The following is a 19,060-nucleotide window of genomic DNA, read 5'->3' as shown; positions in this document are numbered from 1 at the left end:
CGTTTTGGCTAACTTCCTGTCAGCGGATGGAGTTAGCAGTCCCCGTCCTCGTCCCTACGTCACCACATGCACGCGCATCATCCTCAGTCTATGCAACTGCCCCCTTGGCTGCACACACAGAGGGGGCCGCCCCTTTATGCCGTTCTCTCTCCTCATTGGATAAAGGTTGTAGGATACAAGGAAAGTTTTCTCCTCGGCTTACAGCAGAGCAGAGCGACTGACAGACCCGTGTTTCGGACCAAACACTCTATAAAAGTGATTGCTGTCGGAAGATAGAACTATTTAAGACTTATATTAACACAAAAAAATCGCTTACTTCTGCTTTAATTCTTGGGGTATTTTGACCAAAGCATGTCACAGACATGTCTTTAAGACACCTGGGAACTATTTTAATTTGTGGAAAGGGGGCATAATATGTCTCCTTCAAACATGTATAATGTAGTAGACTTTACTACTCTACTGGCCCCACACCAAATAACTGGAAGAGCTCAAAACCTCCAGCTCATGTCAGATGGATCAGCGACATTATGTTTCATCTAAAGTTGGAGAAGATCAAATTCACTCTGAGAGATTAGAAGGACTATAGCCGTGTTTCCACTGCAGGAACTTCGGGGTAATTTTACGGGGCCAGCCCCGTAGGTGCGTGTTTCCACTGCAGGAACCTCCCCCACAGGGCCATTTACAGGAACTTTTACAGGGGCCAACGGAGTACCTACTCCAGGGTAGGTACTCCGTTCGGCCCTGAAAAGCTCCTGGGTGGGGCTCGAGGTTAACCCGGCGCTGATTGGCTAAAGCTAGAGCAGCTCTGACGCTACCAGACAGCACCAAAACAACCGGCATTTTTAAAAGGGGGAGCAGAAGGGGAGCATTAGCCTAGCAGACACCGCTGTAAACAACAAGAAAACAGCAGGAAGATGTACACAAATGGACCGACGGTGAGGTGCAGACATTGATTGCAGTCTAAGGCACCGAGGAGATTCAGAGGGGGTTTGAGTCATTGCGGCGAAATTCAAATATCAGCGCACCTCGACACACTGGGGATCCATCACGCCACAAAACAATGCCGTGAAAAGTTAAAAAAAAAAAAAAAAAAAAACTCAAAGCAGGATTACAATCAACCGCCATGCGCACAAACACACAAACCAGAAACGCGCCTACCACCTCAGCTCCTTCCATCCTTCTCCGTTGTTGTTATGATTTTTGCTTGTGACCTGCCTGGGTGACGTCACGGTCGAAACTGTCGCAGAGCGATTAAGCGGCGATCGAAACTTATGACGTCACCGCGGGGTCCGACTCTGCAGTGGAAACACGGCCACTGAGAGGGCCGAGTGAGAGGACGGTTCCTGTAGAAGTTCCTACCCCCTCCCTTTACCAGGAACTCCTGCAGTGGAAACACGGCTTATTTTAATACGTTTTGGATGCCTTTTCTGACTTAGACAACTTTACTACTGTCACAAACTGGGGCTCCTGATCTGACCCTGGTTCAGCCCAACCTGCAGGAATCATAAGATTAGTGTACTTAGATCTGCATTTTAGAAGGAATGCTGGTGATTTTGCCCATAGCCCCCCCCCCCCCAATTTAATAATTTTGTTTTTCTCTTACTCTCTCTCTTAATTCTATTTTGTTGTACATAAATAATTGAATAATATATTGTGTAATTTATTATTTTCTTTGCAATTTGCAACATATGTTCTGACTCTGGGCTTGTTATCATGGATAAAAAAAAGAAAAAAAATGTAGTTATGGAAATGCTGACGTCTAAAACTCACCAGAGAACAGTTAGTGATCGCTAAATAAAAGTCGACTCTCCTCAGTTCCATGTTTATTTGTCATTTAACAAAATCCAATAAAAGCTTTAAGAATTAACATTTTGCACCATCACCAAAAACATAATTTCTCCCACTAAAAAGGTAAAACTAGAAAGTCAAGGTTAATAAAATGCAAGCGTCAGGGAGGGGGGGTGAGTACATGAGGTCAGCGACAGCTTGTGACAGGCAGGTGAAAAAAGAGAAATCTACTCTACAGAAGATCGTCACAAAGCACAAGACTTAAAGATGCACACTGAAGAAAGAGTCAGACCGAGGACGCCCCTCGTCTGAAGTGTCCCTCTGTCCAAAACCAGTCCACGTGACAGGACGTCTCAGTCTGATCCACAAAGAGCCTCCAGAAACGACTCAACAACCTTTTATTGGACGTCTGACAACACTCACAGACTGTTTATCAATCACAGAACAGTTTGATTATTGATTCGACTTTGATTTTCTTCTCATTTCAGGGTTCAGCTGGGTGTTCGTTTCTCCTCCGGAACGCCATCCGACCTACATTCCCATCGCTCCCGCCCCCCCACTCCGTCACTGTCACCCGCTGGCCAATCGGAATCAAAGCCGTCAAGGAAAAGATTAGAGAAAAACGAGTGTGGCTGTAAACGCCCCGTCCACCTGAGCTGTTGCCCCGGTGAAGTCCCACCCACAGCTGGCAGCTGTGTGCTTCAGAGGAAGCCGCTCACTTCCTGCTCCATCCTGCCCTCAGGACAAGTTGGATTGGCTCAACAGGATGCAGTGATGTTTATAGGTACAACTTGATAGTGAGCTATGCAGGTGAGGGGGGAAGGTATCTCCAAGTCGAGGGTGAGAAGGCCTTTGCCCTCCTTCCCCCCTCCCCCAATTCGGCGCCGCTTTACTGGGTCAAACCCCAGAAAGGAAGGCGGGGCCGCAGGCCCACTAAGCGTTGTGTTGGCCTGATCGCCGATGGTTGGGGGAGTGTGGTTGCAGCGGTGCTACGAGGTCGCTGCCCCAGTTTGGGTGCCCGGGAGTTTGGGAGGGCGGACGAAGCATCCGCTTCCCATTTCCTCCCCCCAGTGTGGCCCGGTGCTGCTGTTCCGACACCCCAGACCCGCTGGACGCTGGTGAATCTCCAAGCCTTCGCTGGACCAAAGACATGAAGCAGCATAGCGTTCACACCCAGGCAGTCCAGCCCTCATACAGCTGGGCCAGGTTGTCCATGTTGGTGGCCTCCTTGATGACGAAATCCACCTGCGCACACACAGGAAGGAACATTTAGAGCCAGAGTCACACTGAAACACACTGCTGCTCCATAGGACTGGGACCATCTGATGTTACTGTTGATTGACTGATTGTTAAAAAGATAGTTCAACATTTTGGCAAATTGGCCTATTGCCATAATCCCTATAGTCATAGCAGTAGGTTCGTTACCTTTAATTGTCGGTGCAAGCTGTTTTTAGATGGGCAGAGCAGAGCCGCAAGCTGCTCAGAGCTACGCTACGGAGGCTCATGGAGTTTCTTGGTTTTTCGGCAAGCACTCTCTGCATTTGCCTCTAAAACAACTCTGTCTCGTAACGTTCTGTTATTATCTCATAGCGTGGTGAATGTGCAGGTCACAACTTGAGTTATTGGATTGTGTATTTGATGAGTCTGATGAAGGAAACCAAGAAATCCCATGAGCATCCGTAGTGTAGCTCTGAGCAGCTCACGGCTCTGCTAAGCCATTCTAAAAACAGATTGCACCGACAATTAAAGGTAACAAACCTACTGCTAAAACTAGAAGGATTATTCCAAAGTAATAAAAATATTCAACTATTCCTTTAATCTGTGATGTATGAGGGCTTGTGGCAAGAGGCGCTGTGCTGCTGCTGGAGGCTTCAACGTTTAAACATTTTGGTTCAGCGATTAGTTTAGAACATGATTAGATGAAATATTCTCAGGATGAGCAGTGAGTTGAGGAGATAAAAAATAATTAGACTACAAAATATGAAAGAACAAATATAAAAGCATTCACTGTGAAGATAATGCATTCAATTGTCAGTTCAACTTCAAACTTGAGAAAAGCTGAATAGGCGAATGTCTGGTTTCACAGCTAATTAAATTCTATTTACTATACGGTCAAGTTTATTCAATTAGACAGTTAATTATGTATTTACATAATTAACTGTCTAATTATCATATGAAATTCATTTGTTTTAATAATTCCAAAGTTAACTTGTTTCTTCACATTCAGTCAGTTTCAAGTTTTACACCAATGTTTTCAAAATAAAACAATGTAGTGTCCAATGAGGATTAACCAGAGGCCTGTACTGCGAAGCCAGTTTAGTGGGTTAGCGAGGTATGTTGAATGTAAAGCCAGCCTCTCCTGTACTGCGAAGGTGGCTGTCTTTTAACGAGGCTAGATCACCATGGTAACTTATGCTTAGCTCATAACCTGAGTTTAATCATAAAACCGGCTATAAAAGCGCCGCTGTTTCACTATTTTAACTAATTTACAGCTGGCGGCACCTTTACTTTGAAAGTCCAGTGGAGCTGGATCAGAACGGAGCGTTTGTACGGAGGGAGAGATCAGCTGATCGCTGCTGTTGACAATCTCTCTGAGCGTCTCCGCTGAGTCTCCGCCTCCTCACCCGTTGAGCTGAGCGTCAGGAGCTCATTATATATTAGACTATAGCCTATATTTTACTTTTATATACAGTCAGTCACCACTGATAGAAGTTGTTCGCTCGCAGCAGGACAGATAATCAGATGGATAATCGGTAAAGTTAATAATTTCACTTAATGTGGCCGTGAATAAATTAATTCCTTTGTGTTGCCTGTTATATTTCAGTGTTGCCCAAACGCAAATCTTGAGTAAGTCTCCGCTGTTTTCACATTTAAAAAGGTCTTTGTTTATGAGATTTGCTTGTAGCTACAGCACCTAAAAAAAAAACCTCACTGTAACCTATCCAGCCTCGCTTCCAATAAAACACACACTCGCGTTATAATTGCGATCAGTGAAATATAACAATATAAAACACAATTTAAAATGACAGTTGATGTTGCTCTAGTTTATATGGATAAAACTTCATATTTAAAAGTAGCGCAAGAGCTGTCAGAAAAATTAAAAGCAGCCTCCTCTCCTGTCATATTTGCAGCAACACTGTTGCTTCAGGCTGTGATCGTGCTTTTCTTAATATCGCTCATACTCTCTCCATTAAAACAATTGCACTCGTCTTGGCTGAAATCAGCCCGTTGTGGATCAATTTCGTGCGGAAGTAGAATAATATGACGTCAAACGCCCCCTTTTATGTGAACGCGCGCAGAGCACAAAGCTGAGAACCGGACTTGACTAATTAATGGCGCATTTCCACTAGCACGGCTCGGCTCGATACGGCTCGGCTCGGCACGGCTCGGCTCGGTTTGGTTGTGTTTCCATTACAACTGAGTATCACTAGTGCCGCCGTGACGTCATTTACACAGCGCCGAGCAACGCTCTAAACTCTGTAAATATATAACTTTAGCAACATTTGAATCATTTTCAGGCGAGAAAGTAGTCGTTTAGATCCCCATCGTGTTGAAAATCTGACAAAATACCAGCTGTTTACAATTTTGTTTCAACGAAGTCGGCGTTACTAAAGCTAGCCGTAGTGAGCAACGCACTTCCGGTTATTTTCACAAAATAAAATACCCGTTGCCTTTTATCATAAGGAAAGCCATTACGATAGAAATTGTGCTTTTACTTTGTAAACAGGAAGTGAACCTACCCTCGCTGTAGCTAGCTTTAAACCCCCGTTTTGACTGCTCTCGTCCCGTTAACGGCATTTAACCGTTCAATATGCCTTACCGGAGAGTCTTGCCAGCTCTGAGATCGGCCTGGTTCATTGTAAAACATTTATTTATTGATGTAAATGTGGTGTTTTCTGTGCGTTCAGACCCCAAGGCAGTGCTGCTCTTCTTTCTAACCACAAACAAACTGCTGCTACAGCCACAATTGTTAGATTTCACCAATGAGACCAACATTTAAGAGTTTAACCAGCCGGTGTTAACCTCTAAAAGCCATCGGGTAAGTTAATTAGCGGTCGTTTTCTCCTCGGGGTGACGACCGTAGGCTGGCCGGCGGAGCACGTCAGGAGCCGGGCTGCTGCCTCTGTGATGTCGCGGTCGCTGCTCGGACCTGGAGCTTCACTTCTCCGAAAAACATCGGGGCAAACTTCTAAACAGCCGTCGTTTGGATAAACTAACCGCACATGGGGATCTAAACAGTTACTTTATCGCATGAAAAAATATTAAAACTTAATAAAGTCACGTAATAACAGAGCCAGTCCCAATATTAGAAATTCTCTGGTAATAACAGGCTTCAGCAGGAACATTTCTGTTGTCGGTCGTCGCTTCCAGTGACGACACTCATCGGCCAATCAGTGGAAGGCAGTCGGCTGACGTCACGTTTTAGTAACGCTTCGGCTCGCTTGGAACCAGGGCTGAGGTGAAGTGTACCTGGTTGCAGGTACTGCGTGCTAGTGGAAACACGCAAATAGCGCGCCGAGCCGTGCCGTGCCGAGCCGAAGCGCGCTAGTGGAAATGCGCCATAAGTTGATAACCACCGTCACAGTACCATTTAGTTCTGATGGCGGACTTGAGGGTTTGTTGAGCTGCATCTTGAGCACTAAGCCTAGGTATGTTGAGCCTCCTTCGCAGTACAGGCCCCAGGTCATTATCAATGTAGCAGGAATGTAAACACAGGACTGATGGACACTGTTGCTCTGATTGAGGTGATGAGTATTCACAGCGTGTGTGTGTGTGTGTGTCACCTGCTCTGTGGCGCTCATCCTCCTGTTGGGGTCGATGTCTCTGCCCTCCAGCTTGGCTTTCACTCTCTTCCACACACTGACCGCGTACGAGTTCCTCTCCTGGACGGCTGCAGCACACACACACACACAGAGCAGCAGGTTCAGAGCACAGTACTGACACAGCATTAGGGCTGGGTATCGTTTAAAAATTTTCGATACCAGTAGCGATACCAGTACCCTTAAAGCAGTACTAAAGAACTTTCAGTTTTGGTTGAGTTTGGCGGCGTCTGTGGACCAAAGCGGTAGTGTTTTGCCTGAAGGAAGACTCCATTTCCCATGAACACTAGCGTTAAGCCCTGTAAATATCCTGCATTAAAATTAACAGAAGACATCAAAACTAAGTTTCTGTTTCCAGTGGATCATTTCAAAGTGAAAACACAAACATAATCCATTGCTAAAGTGCCGTTTTGCCTGTTCCCTCCTTGTTGTGACTCGCAAAAGTGAAAGTGAAACTTAGGTGAGAGCAGGGTTCCTACCATGCTCCTCAAAGCTGCTTAGTGCCAGAGAAAGAGATACAGACCCCCTCAGGCCATGACAGAGGTGTCATTCAACTTGTTGTAAGTCGATGTACCATCACAAAAGTTATGAAAATATTTTATGAAGGTTGAAAAGTTACTTAGTGCTGGTTTAACACGATACCGATACCAATTGAGTACTTCATTCGATACTTTTTTTCAACTTCATTAGATACTAATCATGTGAAAAGAAAGCAATCGGTTACATGAATGTCACCACTCCCCATTCAAAAGATTTTTTTTACTAGGGATGGGCAATGAATAATCAATCAATTAGTTTATGAGAAAATCATCTTGTCTGAAAAAATGTAAATGTCTCCTTTTCACTGATGCAGAAAGAGAAACATGGAAAGACTCCACCAGAAAGTTCTGTGTGAAACTCTGTCAAATAAAAAACAAATGAAACTGAGGAGCAGTGCAAACTCTGCAAGGTGCGGATTCTGATTAGAAGCGGCCGGAAAATATTGATGTAATAGTTTACACCGGGAGAGGAGACTTCCTCGTTTAGATGAGGGCTCATTACGTAACGAGGGCTTCATTGACGGTACCGCTGTGATCAGAAGCAGTAACGTGAGTCTCACTGTCCGCGATTTCATTTTTAAATGACCGGCAGCTGTTCAGTCGGTGATTTAAAACGATCGATTAGCGGTAGCGCCACTTCGCTACGAGCGGGGAGAGAGAGGGGAAAAAAGAGAGAGAGAAAGTGTGTGTGGGCGGCGGTGGGTTCAGGTGCCGCTTCTCATTTTAAAAGACTGACAAGAGAGAGAGAGAGAGAGACCCGCTTCACCGCCGTACAAACTGTTGTTGTTGCGGTGGTGGACCAATCACACCGCGCATTGAATTGAAGAACACTTGCAGCGATTGGCTGCGAGCAAAACCATAGAAACAGTCATTTTTTTCCCTGATCTGGGTACACAAAGTATCGATTGCAGGTATCGATTGACAGGCGCAGTTTCGATACTACTTGGTACTGGGTTGTTTTGGTCGGTACCTGAAAAGTATCGAGTACCGATACCCAGCCCTACACAGCATCATCATCATTATCAGTCAGTCAGTCAGTCAGTCAGTAGTCTGGCCTGACGGAAGTGCGTTGCTGCAATTAGCCTCTGATTGGTCGGAACGAGCCACCCGGCGGAAGTCCCGCCTCCGTGCTGCAGCCTTCACAGTCCGCCCGGTAAAGGGAAACATCAACAAACAACAACAGGAACCGAACCATGGATCCGTGTCATGAACCGAACAGAAGAATACATATCTGTCAGTGGTTGCCAACTGCCCTTAAACCGAACAAAATAATAAATATCCGTCAACGGTTGCCGACCGTCGTTACACCGCGGACCGAAATCCAGTTTCCAACTGGCAATATTTTGCAAGCGCGTTGCTACGGCGCCGACCACAACGATTGTGACTGGTTGAAAGAATTCCAAACGGCCGGAGCGTTTTTTTCTCTGATCGCAGAATCCTAGGCGGAGCAGCCAGACTCTCCTTCTTTTCTGTAGGAGGGTCTGGCAGGCGAGACTAGTCAGTCAGTGCTGTGAGCAAAAAAACATCACTTTAAAGAGCAACTAAACTCCTAAACCACTTTTTTCTGCTGAAAACAAATATATTTGGGTATGAAGTAGTGTTGACGATTGATTCTGGTCCAACTTTTGACATTTTAGTCAAAAATATTTCAATTTGGTGTATTTTGTAGTAAAAATGTTAAGAGTGACTGCCCTCTATGGGTTGAAACACGGCTATTACAATCAATTCATTTCAATTCATTTATTAAGGACTGCACAACAAGGCATTTTTTGAATTTCAAGCTTGGAGCACGTCATCCAAAACTGAGGGGTTTAGTTGCTCTTTAAGCTAATGAGATGCTTCAAGTGATGACATCACTTCCTGTCTGTGGGTCGGAGCACCTACCTCGTCCTGTCTTGGGGTCTCGTACGGCCCTCTTGGGGCTGGGGTTGAGGCCTTTGCTGTTCATCAGCAGGGTGCTGGGGGGGGTGTCATTGGGGGTCCCGAGGTTCCGTGGCAGACCCTTGCGTGCGTTCTGGGACATGGAGTCTGGCTGGGTCTTCACCCCGCTGCATCTCACAGCTGGAGGCGAAACACAGGAGACGTGGTGAGAGAACAGTGACACAACAGCTTCGCTGACCAACACAGGAGCTCAATGAGGAGCACAGAGAGAAACACTACAGTCTATTTTTTGTGTCAAAGTAATAATGCAGAAAAAAATAACTTAACAGTAAAATATTAAAATATTTTTATTTGTTTGGGTTTTAACTTTGCTATTTTAAAATGCATGAAGTGAGAGAGAGAAGAAGGTTTTGGTAGGAGTACCAGCAAGAATTTAAAACTACTATAAACCCCTATAGTATATGAAAAAAAGGGTGGTGGTGGTGGGTTATTCTTGGTGGCTCTCAGCGTCATGTGAACCATAAGCTCTGTGTTTGAGGCCTGAGTGACGACCTAAGCTTAAGCTAACCTTAAGCTTTACACAATGTAGTCCTCTTAGTCTCTTTTTTGGGTTTTATAAGAGTATTAACTTGTCAAACTGCTCCTACAGTGCTTCAACATGCTCTGATGATGTTTCAAATCTCTTCACCTTTGACTGAGCTGAGCTGAAGAGGAAGCTGCAGTGTTTACAGTCACCTGTTGACACTACAGGGGTTGGGGGTGTTACCTGCTGCGAAGCTCGTCTGTGCTGCAGAAACTGGGCTGGCACACTCGGTGTCTCTGTCTGTCACCAGCGGGGAGGCGAAGCCCACCAGGCCGTTATACACACTACATAAACACACACACAAACGCGATTAAATACAGCATTTGTACGGGGCGATGAGGTGTGTGTGATTGTGTGATTGTGTGTGCGTCTTTCACACCTCTGGCTCTGGGAGTGCAGCTCCTTCAGGGTGGCAGGGATCTCCTCCAGCAGCTCCAGCTGCTCCTGGTTGCGCGGCTGCCCGCTGGCCTGCACCACGGTGAACAGGACCAGCTGGATGTTGTCCTGCCACGCTTTGTACTCCAGCAGGAAGTGACGCACGCTGCCGTCATACACCACCTCCTCCCCGTCTGCCAGCGCTGCCTCCTCATCCTGACGGAGGATCACAGGGATCAATGTACATTACTATCATGATTAGAGACAAAAATGATCCTGTGGAACACTCTACTTTTTGCTGTTCTGATTTGAGTATTTAATTTTAATTGGTTTACATTATGGAAAACAACCTCTACCCCCCCACCCCCAATAATAGAATTAAAGGACAATTCCAGTAAAATTCAACCTAGGGCTCTAGTTTCCTCATGTTTTAGGTCTAAAAGAAGGAATGTGAAGATTCTCTTTTTAATGGCTCCTGTTCTGCAGTAGTTCTCTGTCTGTCCCCGCATCGCCACAGCAACAATAAATGGGAGTGGACTGATCTTACGCTGTTTAGGCTGTTTACATCCCTCATAACTGCAATTTTTTTCCACTGACGCAGACATGTTTGTAAACAGAGTTGTAATACAAACTTAAGTCTCGCGAAGTATTGCACAAGCTCACAAAGTCAAGTTGACGGCTAACTATGTTTACAGGTCGTCTTTTATCAACAAAGGTATATCAACTCAGAGCCACAATGTCTTTGTAGCAGTAAGAGTAAGTCTGGATATTGTTTGTTCTACCTGTAAACAATACTGAACTGTCAACTGTCGACTTTGTGAGTTTGTGCGAGACATTGTATTACAGCTCCGTTTACAAACATGTCGACCTAAGTAAACAAACCTCTCGGTATATGTTTGAAGCCATCTGATATTGTCTGTGAAAATAAAAACAGTGGTTTTGTGGGATGTAAACAGCCTAGTAAAATCGGTCTGCTCCCATGATACGCTGTTGTGGTGATGTGGGGACAGAAGAGACAGAACTACTGCAAAACAGGAGAAAATCTTCATCATCATTCTTTTAGACCTAAAATATTGGGAAACTAGAGCCCCAGGTTGAATTTGCCCGGAATTGTCCTTTAAGTAAACATCTCAGTCCAGATGTGTCACAGCTGGCTGTGTGTACCTTGGCCATGGCTCTGAGCAGGTGTTTGACATCAGCCAGCTGCCGGTTGTGGTTGGACAGGATGGCTTTGATGGTGTCCACCAGCAGCTGCAGCGTCTCTCCACACGACTCCAGCTGCTGCTCCCGCTCCTCCTGAGTCCTCCGCTCCACGCTCAGCTCCTCCTCCAGCTGCCTCTGGGCACAGCTCAGCCAATCAGGGCTGCCGATGGGCAGGTCCAGCAGTGGACTCTGTGGTGATGACAGAGAGCGTGAGGGCACGGTGCCGAGCTCGTTTTTAAAATGAGTATCTAAACGAGAGGGTTGGAGTGTGACTGTGCTGAGGTCAGAGGTCAGAGGTCAAACCCACCAGTCTGTGCAGCAGCTGCAGCTCCAGAGGAGACACGGTGCTGCTGAACTGAGCAGCGTAGGAGCAGGTCTGCTGGCAGCGCTTCAGCAGCTCAAACAGCGCCGCGTCCATGTTGAGCGCCTCGGGGGAGCGGGTCCGCAGGCCTTCAAAGTTCAGGATGGTGGAGCACAGGAACGTGACCTGGGACAACAACAGAGAGGACCTCTAACCTTTAGCATTGGTCGTCTGCAAAGTGCTGTTAAGTGGAGACGGTCAGTGAGCTTTGCCCCGGTACCTGACTGGTGCGCTGGTTCTCTCGAGCCACCACGCTGCGTCTCTCCCTGATGGTCATCTCAAAGTCCTGCAGCACGGGGGCCAGAGCCGGGTTGGCCCCTCCGGCCCATTTCAGACGCTGCTCTATGCTGGCCTCCAGAGCCGCCAGCTTCTCCTGAGATAAGGGAGAAAACAGACTTCACAAATAAATACAAGCTCCACTTTGACCTTGATCTGTCACTGTGACGCGGGGTGGTGTGTGGTAGGGCTGTCAACGACAAATTTGAATATATATTCGAATATTTTAAAAAAACCTAGATTCGAATGTGAAAATTAATATTCGAATATTAGCCTAAATAAACAGTGGGAAAAAAAATATATATATATATATAAAATATTCAAACGTCATTTTGGAGCAACTTTGTGTGGTGTGTGGTGCTGACCTGGATGCCGATGATGGCGCCTTCGTCCTGACTCAGCTTGTACAGCTTCTTCTTCATGTTGCTGAGGATGACGGAGCGAGGAGGGATGCTGACGCTCAGAGGCTGGTTGTTGGGGCTCAGGACGTCCTCGTGCTGCCACTGCAGGTGGAGCACAACAACACGTGGTGTTACATGCAACCATCTCATAACCGCCAACACACATGACCCTCAATTACAACCCATCCCTCTATGATATCATGCTGTGATCAGGGTCAATGAGACACTGACACACACAAGTCAACAAGTCAAGATCCTGCTGTTATTTATTATTATTTATTTAGCTTCATCCATCAGGCTGTCAGGATTCTGAATGCTTTCTCCTCGGCTGGAACTCTGATTATTCATTATTTATAAAAAATAAATAAATGTTCTTTTCTTCAAATTTGCCATTTCCTACTTTGATGTCAGTCTTGATATCTTTTTGTCTTGAATGTTGCACCTTGGAGGGACGAGCAAAATGTTATTTCCATTCCCTCAGGGAGCTGACAATAAAGCTGACTTTGACTTTATGGTTCTTCTAATATAGAATATCCTTAATTTTCATTGTCACATGTACAACGAAATTGAAATGCCAAAGCAGTCGGTGCAACATTCAAGGTAAAAAAAAAAAAGACTATACCACTGTTGGCCATCCAAGACAACATCAAAATAACTCAGTACCAGCTCTATAAGCCCAAATCATTTGTGTTGTTGGTGAAATGAATGACATCACAGCCTGCGTGCATCTTTTCTGGATGTACCTTTAGTATTTTAGTGCAATTTATTCTGCATGTAAAGCACTTTGGTTAAACCACGGTTGTTTTTAAATGTGCTATTATAGGACATCAGTCTACCTAGACATGGACGTGACCGTGGCCTTACCTGGAACATGGCGATGTGCAGCTGGCTCCTCTGCAGGCTGGCCTTGGCAGCTTCCAGGTTGGCGTCCAGCCTCCTGAGCAGGTCCACCTTCTTCCAGGCCGTGTCGTAGGAGGAGGCCAGCACCGTGGCTCTGTTGAGCAGCAGCTGGGAGACCCGGCCTGAAGCCAGGCTCTGCTCCACCGCCTTCTTACACAGCTCGTCCAGAGACACCTGCAAGAGCCGGGACAGAGGGAGGTTTGGCTCCAACATCGACTCAAACAGGAGAAAAGTGTCTCTGTGCCCATTACTGACACTGATTACTTAATTAAGCAATATTACCTGAGAGGGTCTGCTTTAACGTCATTTAAGCACGACAGTGATGCGGTCACTGAAGTGCTCAAATTACGCTAAAGCACACCCTCGAGGGTTATACAACTATTACCAACAAAATAAAATGTATCATAATATATTCATTTTGATGGACAATTTGCTCTCAAATTTGAAAGGTTTTTGCGAGTGTGCGTTCCGTTTCCATGGGAAGACATGAGGTCCAACTAATACCTGAAATACAATCAGTCACGTCAGTAGACTCCTATGTGTAATGGAACCTAGTTTACCTCTACAGCAAATAATCCAACCCTTAGTAATGACCTAGCAACAGGAAGGATTTTCTAGTCCCAGATGATGAACTCTGAGCTGTTGTTAATGTTTTATCACGGTCTCTGACTTTCCCAAACTAAATCAATACCGCGTCGCCGACACAGCTGAAGGGGAAAGTCAAACATTTCCATTACTCCAGATTATTTAAAAGCCCAAAAGTCGCAAAAAGAGAGAGAGAGAAACATCTGCCGTTTTATCCAACAAAATATTCAGCTCCAGGCCATATTTTACTTTCACCGCGGTCACAACTAGTGTCTCTCTGACTGTATGTTACACATACGGAAGGGAACAGCTTCTAGGTTAAAATGGGGCAGTTTACAGCATATTCACTAAAAAATGGTTATTTAATTTTAATTTTATTTAATGTTATCTAATGGTCCTCTGTCTTTTTGGACTTTTTATGTTAATTTGTTGTATTGCTTTGGGGACTACGGATGTAATTTAGCAATCCGGTGTATTTACTGTGGGTACTCTAGCACTCACTGTCCATTAATATGCATTGTCCCGACTAAATAAACAAATAAGGTAAAGTAAAGTAATTGTTCTAAAATTTGAGATTGGCATCTGAAAGGAGCATTCTACAGGAGGTTGATTTAGTTTGTGATTTATTTTCACGAGTAACATAACGTTTCTAAAATGATAAAAATAAGAATCCATGGATGTTACCATGGAGATGGATAAAACAACATGACATGGCGGAGTAATATGTTTAGTGATGAGTTAGGCATGCTGTCATGCTGATTTGAGCACGTTCTAAATGTCTTGTTGACCAATCAGATTGCTTGGTCGGAACTACTTGTTGTATAATCCTCCTTTTCAGCACAGTGATGAAGCAGCCATACCTTGCTCTCTGCACCAAAGTCTTTGGCCTCCACCTGGGTGACGACGTCGAGGCCGACGGCGGACAGCGTGCTGCAGAGCGCCAGCCCCAGCGCCTGGCTGGGCAGGCCCATCAGCATCTGACGGACAAACTCGGCCGTGAAGGCCTTGATGGGGCGGGTCATCTGCTCCTCGCTCACCACCGCCACGCCGGACCCCGTGGCGCTGGGACGCCGGTAGAGAGGCTTCCCCAGAGCCACCGGCCCGTTGGTCGTCAACAGCTCCTCGGCCGGGGGACAGGTGCCTGGACAGAGGTCATTCATCACAATATATCTGAACTGGTCTTCAAGAGCAGAGGCGGTGGACGATCAACATGAACAAGGCAGGTGAAGATCATCAACATAACGTGACTGGTTATTTGGTTGTCAGTCACTGTGGGTGTCTCTAACTGGGTTTCCATCCAAATGTATCGAATTTAAGAGCGGATTTTGTGAAAATGCGCAAAAAGCAAATGCGAATTTATGCCCGTTTCCATTCGTTATTGTTTTGCGATTATTGGGAGAGGAGGAGTGTGCCGTGAGTTTATGTCATAAGAGAGCGTGAATGTATCCATGACAACAGTTGACACTCAGCTGACATTCAACATCATGGACAATTTACGTACCTTCCGGACTATAGACGCACCTGTATATTAGGCGCACCAGCTAAATTTTAAAAGAAAATACATATATAGGTCGCACTTGAATATAAGCCGCAGGTTTTCATGTTGTAACATGAGATATTTACACAGAAAGACAGTAGGGAACTGTGCAAGTCCGCTTGCTTTTCTGCTGTTTTGGTTATGCTCCTCTCGCCCATGTGCATCTGTTGACAACAAAGCCGGCGAAAAATCAATAAATGGAGCAGTGGATAACGCTACATAATTTACGATGTTACGGCGTGTGATTGTGTAGTCTTAACCGTCATAAACAAAAGATTATGGGTTACGGAGCACGTTTGTGTTGCGGTGTGCAGAGACGAGAGCTGGGAGACCGCGCCAGCAGCACTTCACCCACAAACTCTGGCTCAATTCGCATAATCTGTTTCCATAACAAAAAGTTGCATTTTCATTTTATCGATACGCTGACAAATCCACCCCCCCAAAGTGTAAAAACTTTTATGCACTTTTCATTTACTGCCTTTTTTCGAATTTCCGGCGTTTCCATCCAAGTATTTATTCGCAATTTTTGAAAATGCAAATAAAAAAAGGTGGTTGGAAACGCAACTTGTGACTGGTCTGGAAAAACCTTCTTCATTCCGTGGGCTTCACCTTATGCGGTAGAACTCTTACCAGACAGAGTTTGCGCAAAGGAGGAGCACAGTCTGAAGAAGTCTCGGATGGTCTGCAGCCTCTTCAGGAAGAACACCTCCTCCATCAGCTGCCTCTGGTTCAGGCTGTCGAAGAAGTGGAGCTGCGTGGCCCGAGCCTCCCTCAGGACGTCCACCTTCCTCCAGGCTGACGGGACCTCCAGAGAGCTCAGCTGGAACAACGGGTTCAAAAAGCAGTGACATTGAGTTACCCAACAAGTGACGCTCTGTGTGTCTGATGTGTGGACAAAGCTGTTGATTCACGGTTTTTATTTTATTGTCCGTTTATTCGTCTGGGGGCAGTGCGCCCAAGTGTTCCCACACTACACGCGCAACTTTGATTTTGTCCATCAACCTATATCTGTCACTTCTCCGCTCTAGCTCTGTCTGTTCTCGCTCCTTTCAAAATGAAATTGTGGGCATCACTGTAATATAAAATAGACAGAAAGCACAACTTCTCAGCTCTCCATCTGCGCTGGATTTTTTCTGATTGGACAAACTATGACCGAGCTACAGTAATATGACTCCGCACATAGTAAATTCAGTAGGTAAAGGGTTGAAGAGCTGTGCAGTGGACTCATCATTTATAGCTTGTCCTGATACCTATAACATGTGAAGGAAAGAGCAGGTGCTACCTTCTCTGTGAGCTGTCCGAAGGCCGTCTCCAGCTGTGTGAACATCCCATCAAAGGCCACCAACAGCATTTGACCCGCGGACATCTTGGGCGTGTCCTGTCCTGGTCCGTCCATGCTGCGAGGCTGGATCAGCTCAGAGTACTGAGCGCGCAGCATCCTGAACACAAAGCACCAAAACAAAAAACGGGTCTTGAAACATTTGCCAGGAGTTCAAGCGGGTGACGGAGTTGATGACGGAGAGAAGCTGCTTACCTGGAGATGTGCAGGCAGTGGCTGTGGCCGTCGTGGTCCAGGCCCGTGGTGGTGGCCTGCAGACTCTCAGCCAGGTCCTGCAGACTGAGGCCGTCCGAGCTCTGCTCCACCAGCTGCTCCAGCTCGGCCAGCATGGACTCCAGGGTGGGTTCTCCTTTGATCATACAGCGCAGAGCCTCCGGGAAGATGATCTGACGGAAGTTGGTGTTCAGTTCCTACGGTCGGACAGAGAAACATCAACATGCTGACACGTTCCACAACAAGATACGTTTTAAAGGGATAGTTCAACATTTTGGCAAATTGGCTCTTTTCAAATCACTCTTTCACTCTGGCTACGCATTTGCCTCCAAAACAACTCTGTCTTCTAATGTAATATGATTAATTCATAGCGTGGTGAATGTGCAAGTTGTTGGATTGTGTACTTAATTTGATGAGGGAAACTTGGAAATTCCAGGCAGCTCGCATGTCTGCCCCGCCGATCTAAAAACAGCTTGCACCAACAATTAAAAGTAATGAACCTACTCTTAAAGCAGAAGTAAGTGGTCCGGTCGTTTTTGCTAATGCTGCGTTCCAGGCAGGCTTTTGAAATCGTAAATTACAGCTTCAAGTCACAACTTACGACTTTGTAGCGTTCCAGGCAACCCACTCGTGTTTTTCCGACCTGTTTTACCGGTGAAAGTCACTATAACGGCCACTTGTAACTTCCGACCGGTGAACTCGTACCAGATCGAACTGGTACCACTTCACGGTCGGAAAAATACGAGTTTCCTTGAACGCACCATAACAGTCCTCGTCGCTACGTCACCACATTCACGGCGTTCCTTGGCTGCACACACAGCCCTGCATGCCGTTCTCTCTCCTCATTGGATAAAAACTGTAGGATACGATAAATGTTTTCTCCTGGGCTCAGAGCAGAGCAGAGTGACTGACAGACCCGTGTTTCAGTCCAAACACTCTATGTAAGTGATTGCTGTCGGAAGATATAACTATTTAAGACTTATATTAACACAAATATATCACTTACTTCTGCTTTAAGACTATAGGGATTATGGCAACAGGCCAATTTGCCAATATGTTGAAATATCCCTTAGACTGTTTCTCTATAGCATAGACTGCTGTGGGGGTGTATCTACCTGCAGGCAGGTGTACACAGTATTGGCCAGGTAGACGGCCTGGGTGGTGGCTGAGGGTGCGGGCAGCTCCAGGTCATGGGGTAGCAGTGGGCAGCGCTGCAGCAGCGTCACCAGGGCGCTGACGTTTCCGATCATACTGCACAGCTCTTCCAAAAACCACGCCCCGTCCCGAGATGTCAGGTCCACCAGCTGCTCTCCCGCGCTGGCCGCCGCCCCCTCCATCACCATGTTCCTCCTGGAGAAGAAGCAAACACGGTGACTTCCCTCTGTTCACATGCAGCTGCTATCAATCCACTTTCCAGAAGCTCCACCTTAAAAACTTGGGGTGTAAATGTGAGATCTAAAGCAGATATGACAAAAAACTAGGGCTGTCGATCTTCCCCCAAAATCAGATTCAAATTTAGGCAACACTTTACTTGAATAGGTATTCATAAGATTGACATAACACTGTCATAACCATGACATAACAGCTGTCATAAACATCAATGAATACTTATGACAGCTGTCGTTAAGTGTCATTCGGTAAGTTATGTCACTTTTGATGCAAAGTTGACATTGTTTGAGATGTTTTTGTTCTGACAACTTGACATAAAGACTAAACTATCATAGCAGACCTAATTGCCAAACTTTAAAAATTCTGTCAAGTTCTCATAACAAGGACATCTCAAATAAATGTCAACTTTGCATTAAAAGTGACATAACTTACTGAATGACACTTAACGACAGCTGTCATAAGTATTCATTGATGTTTATGACAGCTGTTATGTCATGGTTATGACAGTTTTATGTCAATCTTATGAATACCTATTCAAGTAAAGTGTTACCCAAATTTATAATGCGTCTTATGTTAAACATTCAGATTATATTCGAATTTTCAATGTTTTTTTTTTTTTTAGATTATGTAGCCTACACCTATACCAGTTTATTATTAGTCCCGTGCCCACTGATGAGCATTCAAACCAAATTTGTTATTTAATTTTTGCAACACACTTAAGTTTTACCAACTCAACATAAAACTTCTAGAAGGGCAATCTAAATATTATCAGTAGGCTAGTGGTGCGGCACATAAAAAAAAAAAAACAAGTGTGAAAAAGTGTGCGTGTATGCATCGTAGCAGTGGCTATGTTCCACAGTGACTGAGGGA

The 19,060-nt window shown here is 45.5% G+C and overlaps 1 protein-coding gene across 1 annotated transcript in view; it reads right to left on the bottom strand.

Moving 5' to 3' along the window:
- Nucleotides 1-1,810: 1,810 nt before the first annotated feature.
- smg1 (SMG1 nonsense mediated mRNA decay associated PI3K related kinase) overlaps nt 1,811-19,060 on the bottom strand; it is a 65,748-nt gene continuing 48,498 nt past the window's right edge. Inside the window, exons 50-64 of the mRNA XM_085785157.1 lie at nt 17,917-18,151; nt 16,784-16,998; nt 16,532-16,688; nt 15,880-16,069; nt 14,573-14,853; nt 13,092-13,301; nt 12,192-12,329; nt 11,771-11,923; nt 11,497-11,676; nt 11,151-11,378; nt 9,991-10,202; nt 9,795-9,895; nt 9,032-9,208; nt 6,573-6,679; nt 1,811-3,033 (exon numbers count right to left, since the gene is read on the bottom strand). Coding sequence (XP_085641283.1) covers nt 2,956-3,033; nt 6,573-6,679; nt 9,032-9,208; nt 9,795-9,895; nt 9,991-10,202; nt 11,151-11,378; nt 11,497-11,676; nt 11,771-11,923; nt 12,192-12,329; nt 13,092-13,301; nt 14,573-14,853; nt 15,880-16,069; nt 16,532-16,688; nt 16,784-16,998; nt 17,917-18,151 — 2,662 coding nt within the window. The 3' untranslated portion in view covers nt 1,811-2,955. The remainder of the gene's footprint in view (nt 3,034-6,572; nt 6,680-9,031; nt 9,209-9,794; nt 9,896-9,990; nt 10,203-11,150; nt 11,379-11,496; nt 11,677-11,770; nt 11,924-12,191; nt 12,330-13,091; nt 13,302-14,572; nt 14,854-15,879; nt 16,070-16,531; nt 16,689-16,783; nt 16,999-17,916; nt 18,152-19,060) is intronic.

This window comes from Trachurus japonicus, chromosome 8 (genome assembly GCF_045865225.1).
Source record: "Trachurus japonicus isolate A0001 chromosome 8, Traja_1.0".
NCBI classification, from domain to species: Eukaryota; Metazoa; Chordata; class Actinopteri; order Carangiformes; family Carangidae; genus Trachurus; species Trachurus japonicus.
The sequence above is the reverse complement of the archived record's forward strand: the minus strand, read 5'-3'. Positions and strand labels throughout refer to the sequence as shown.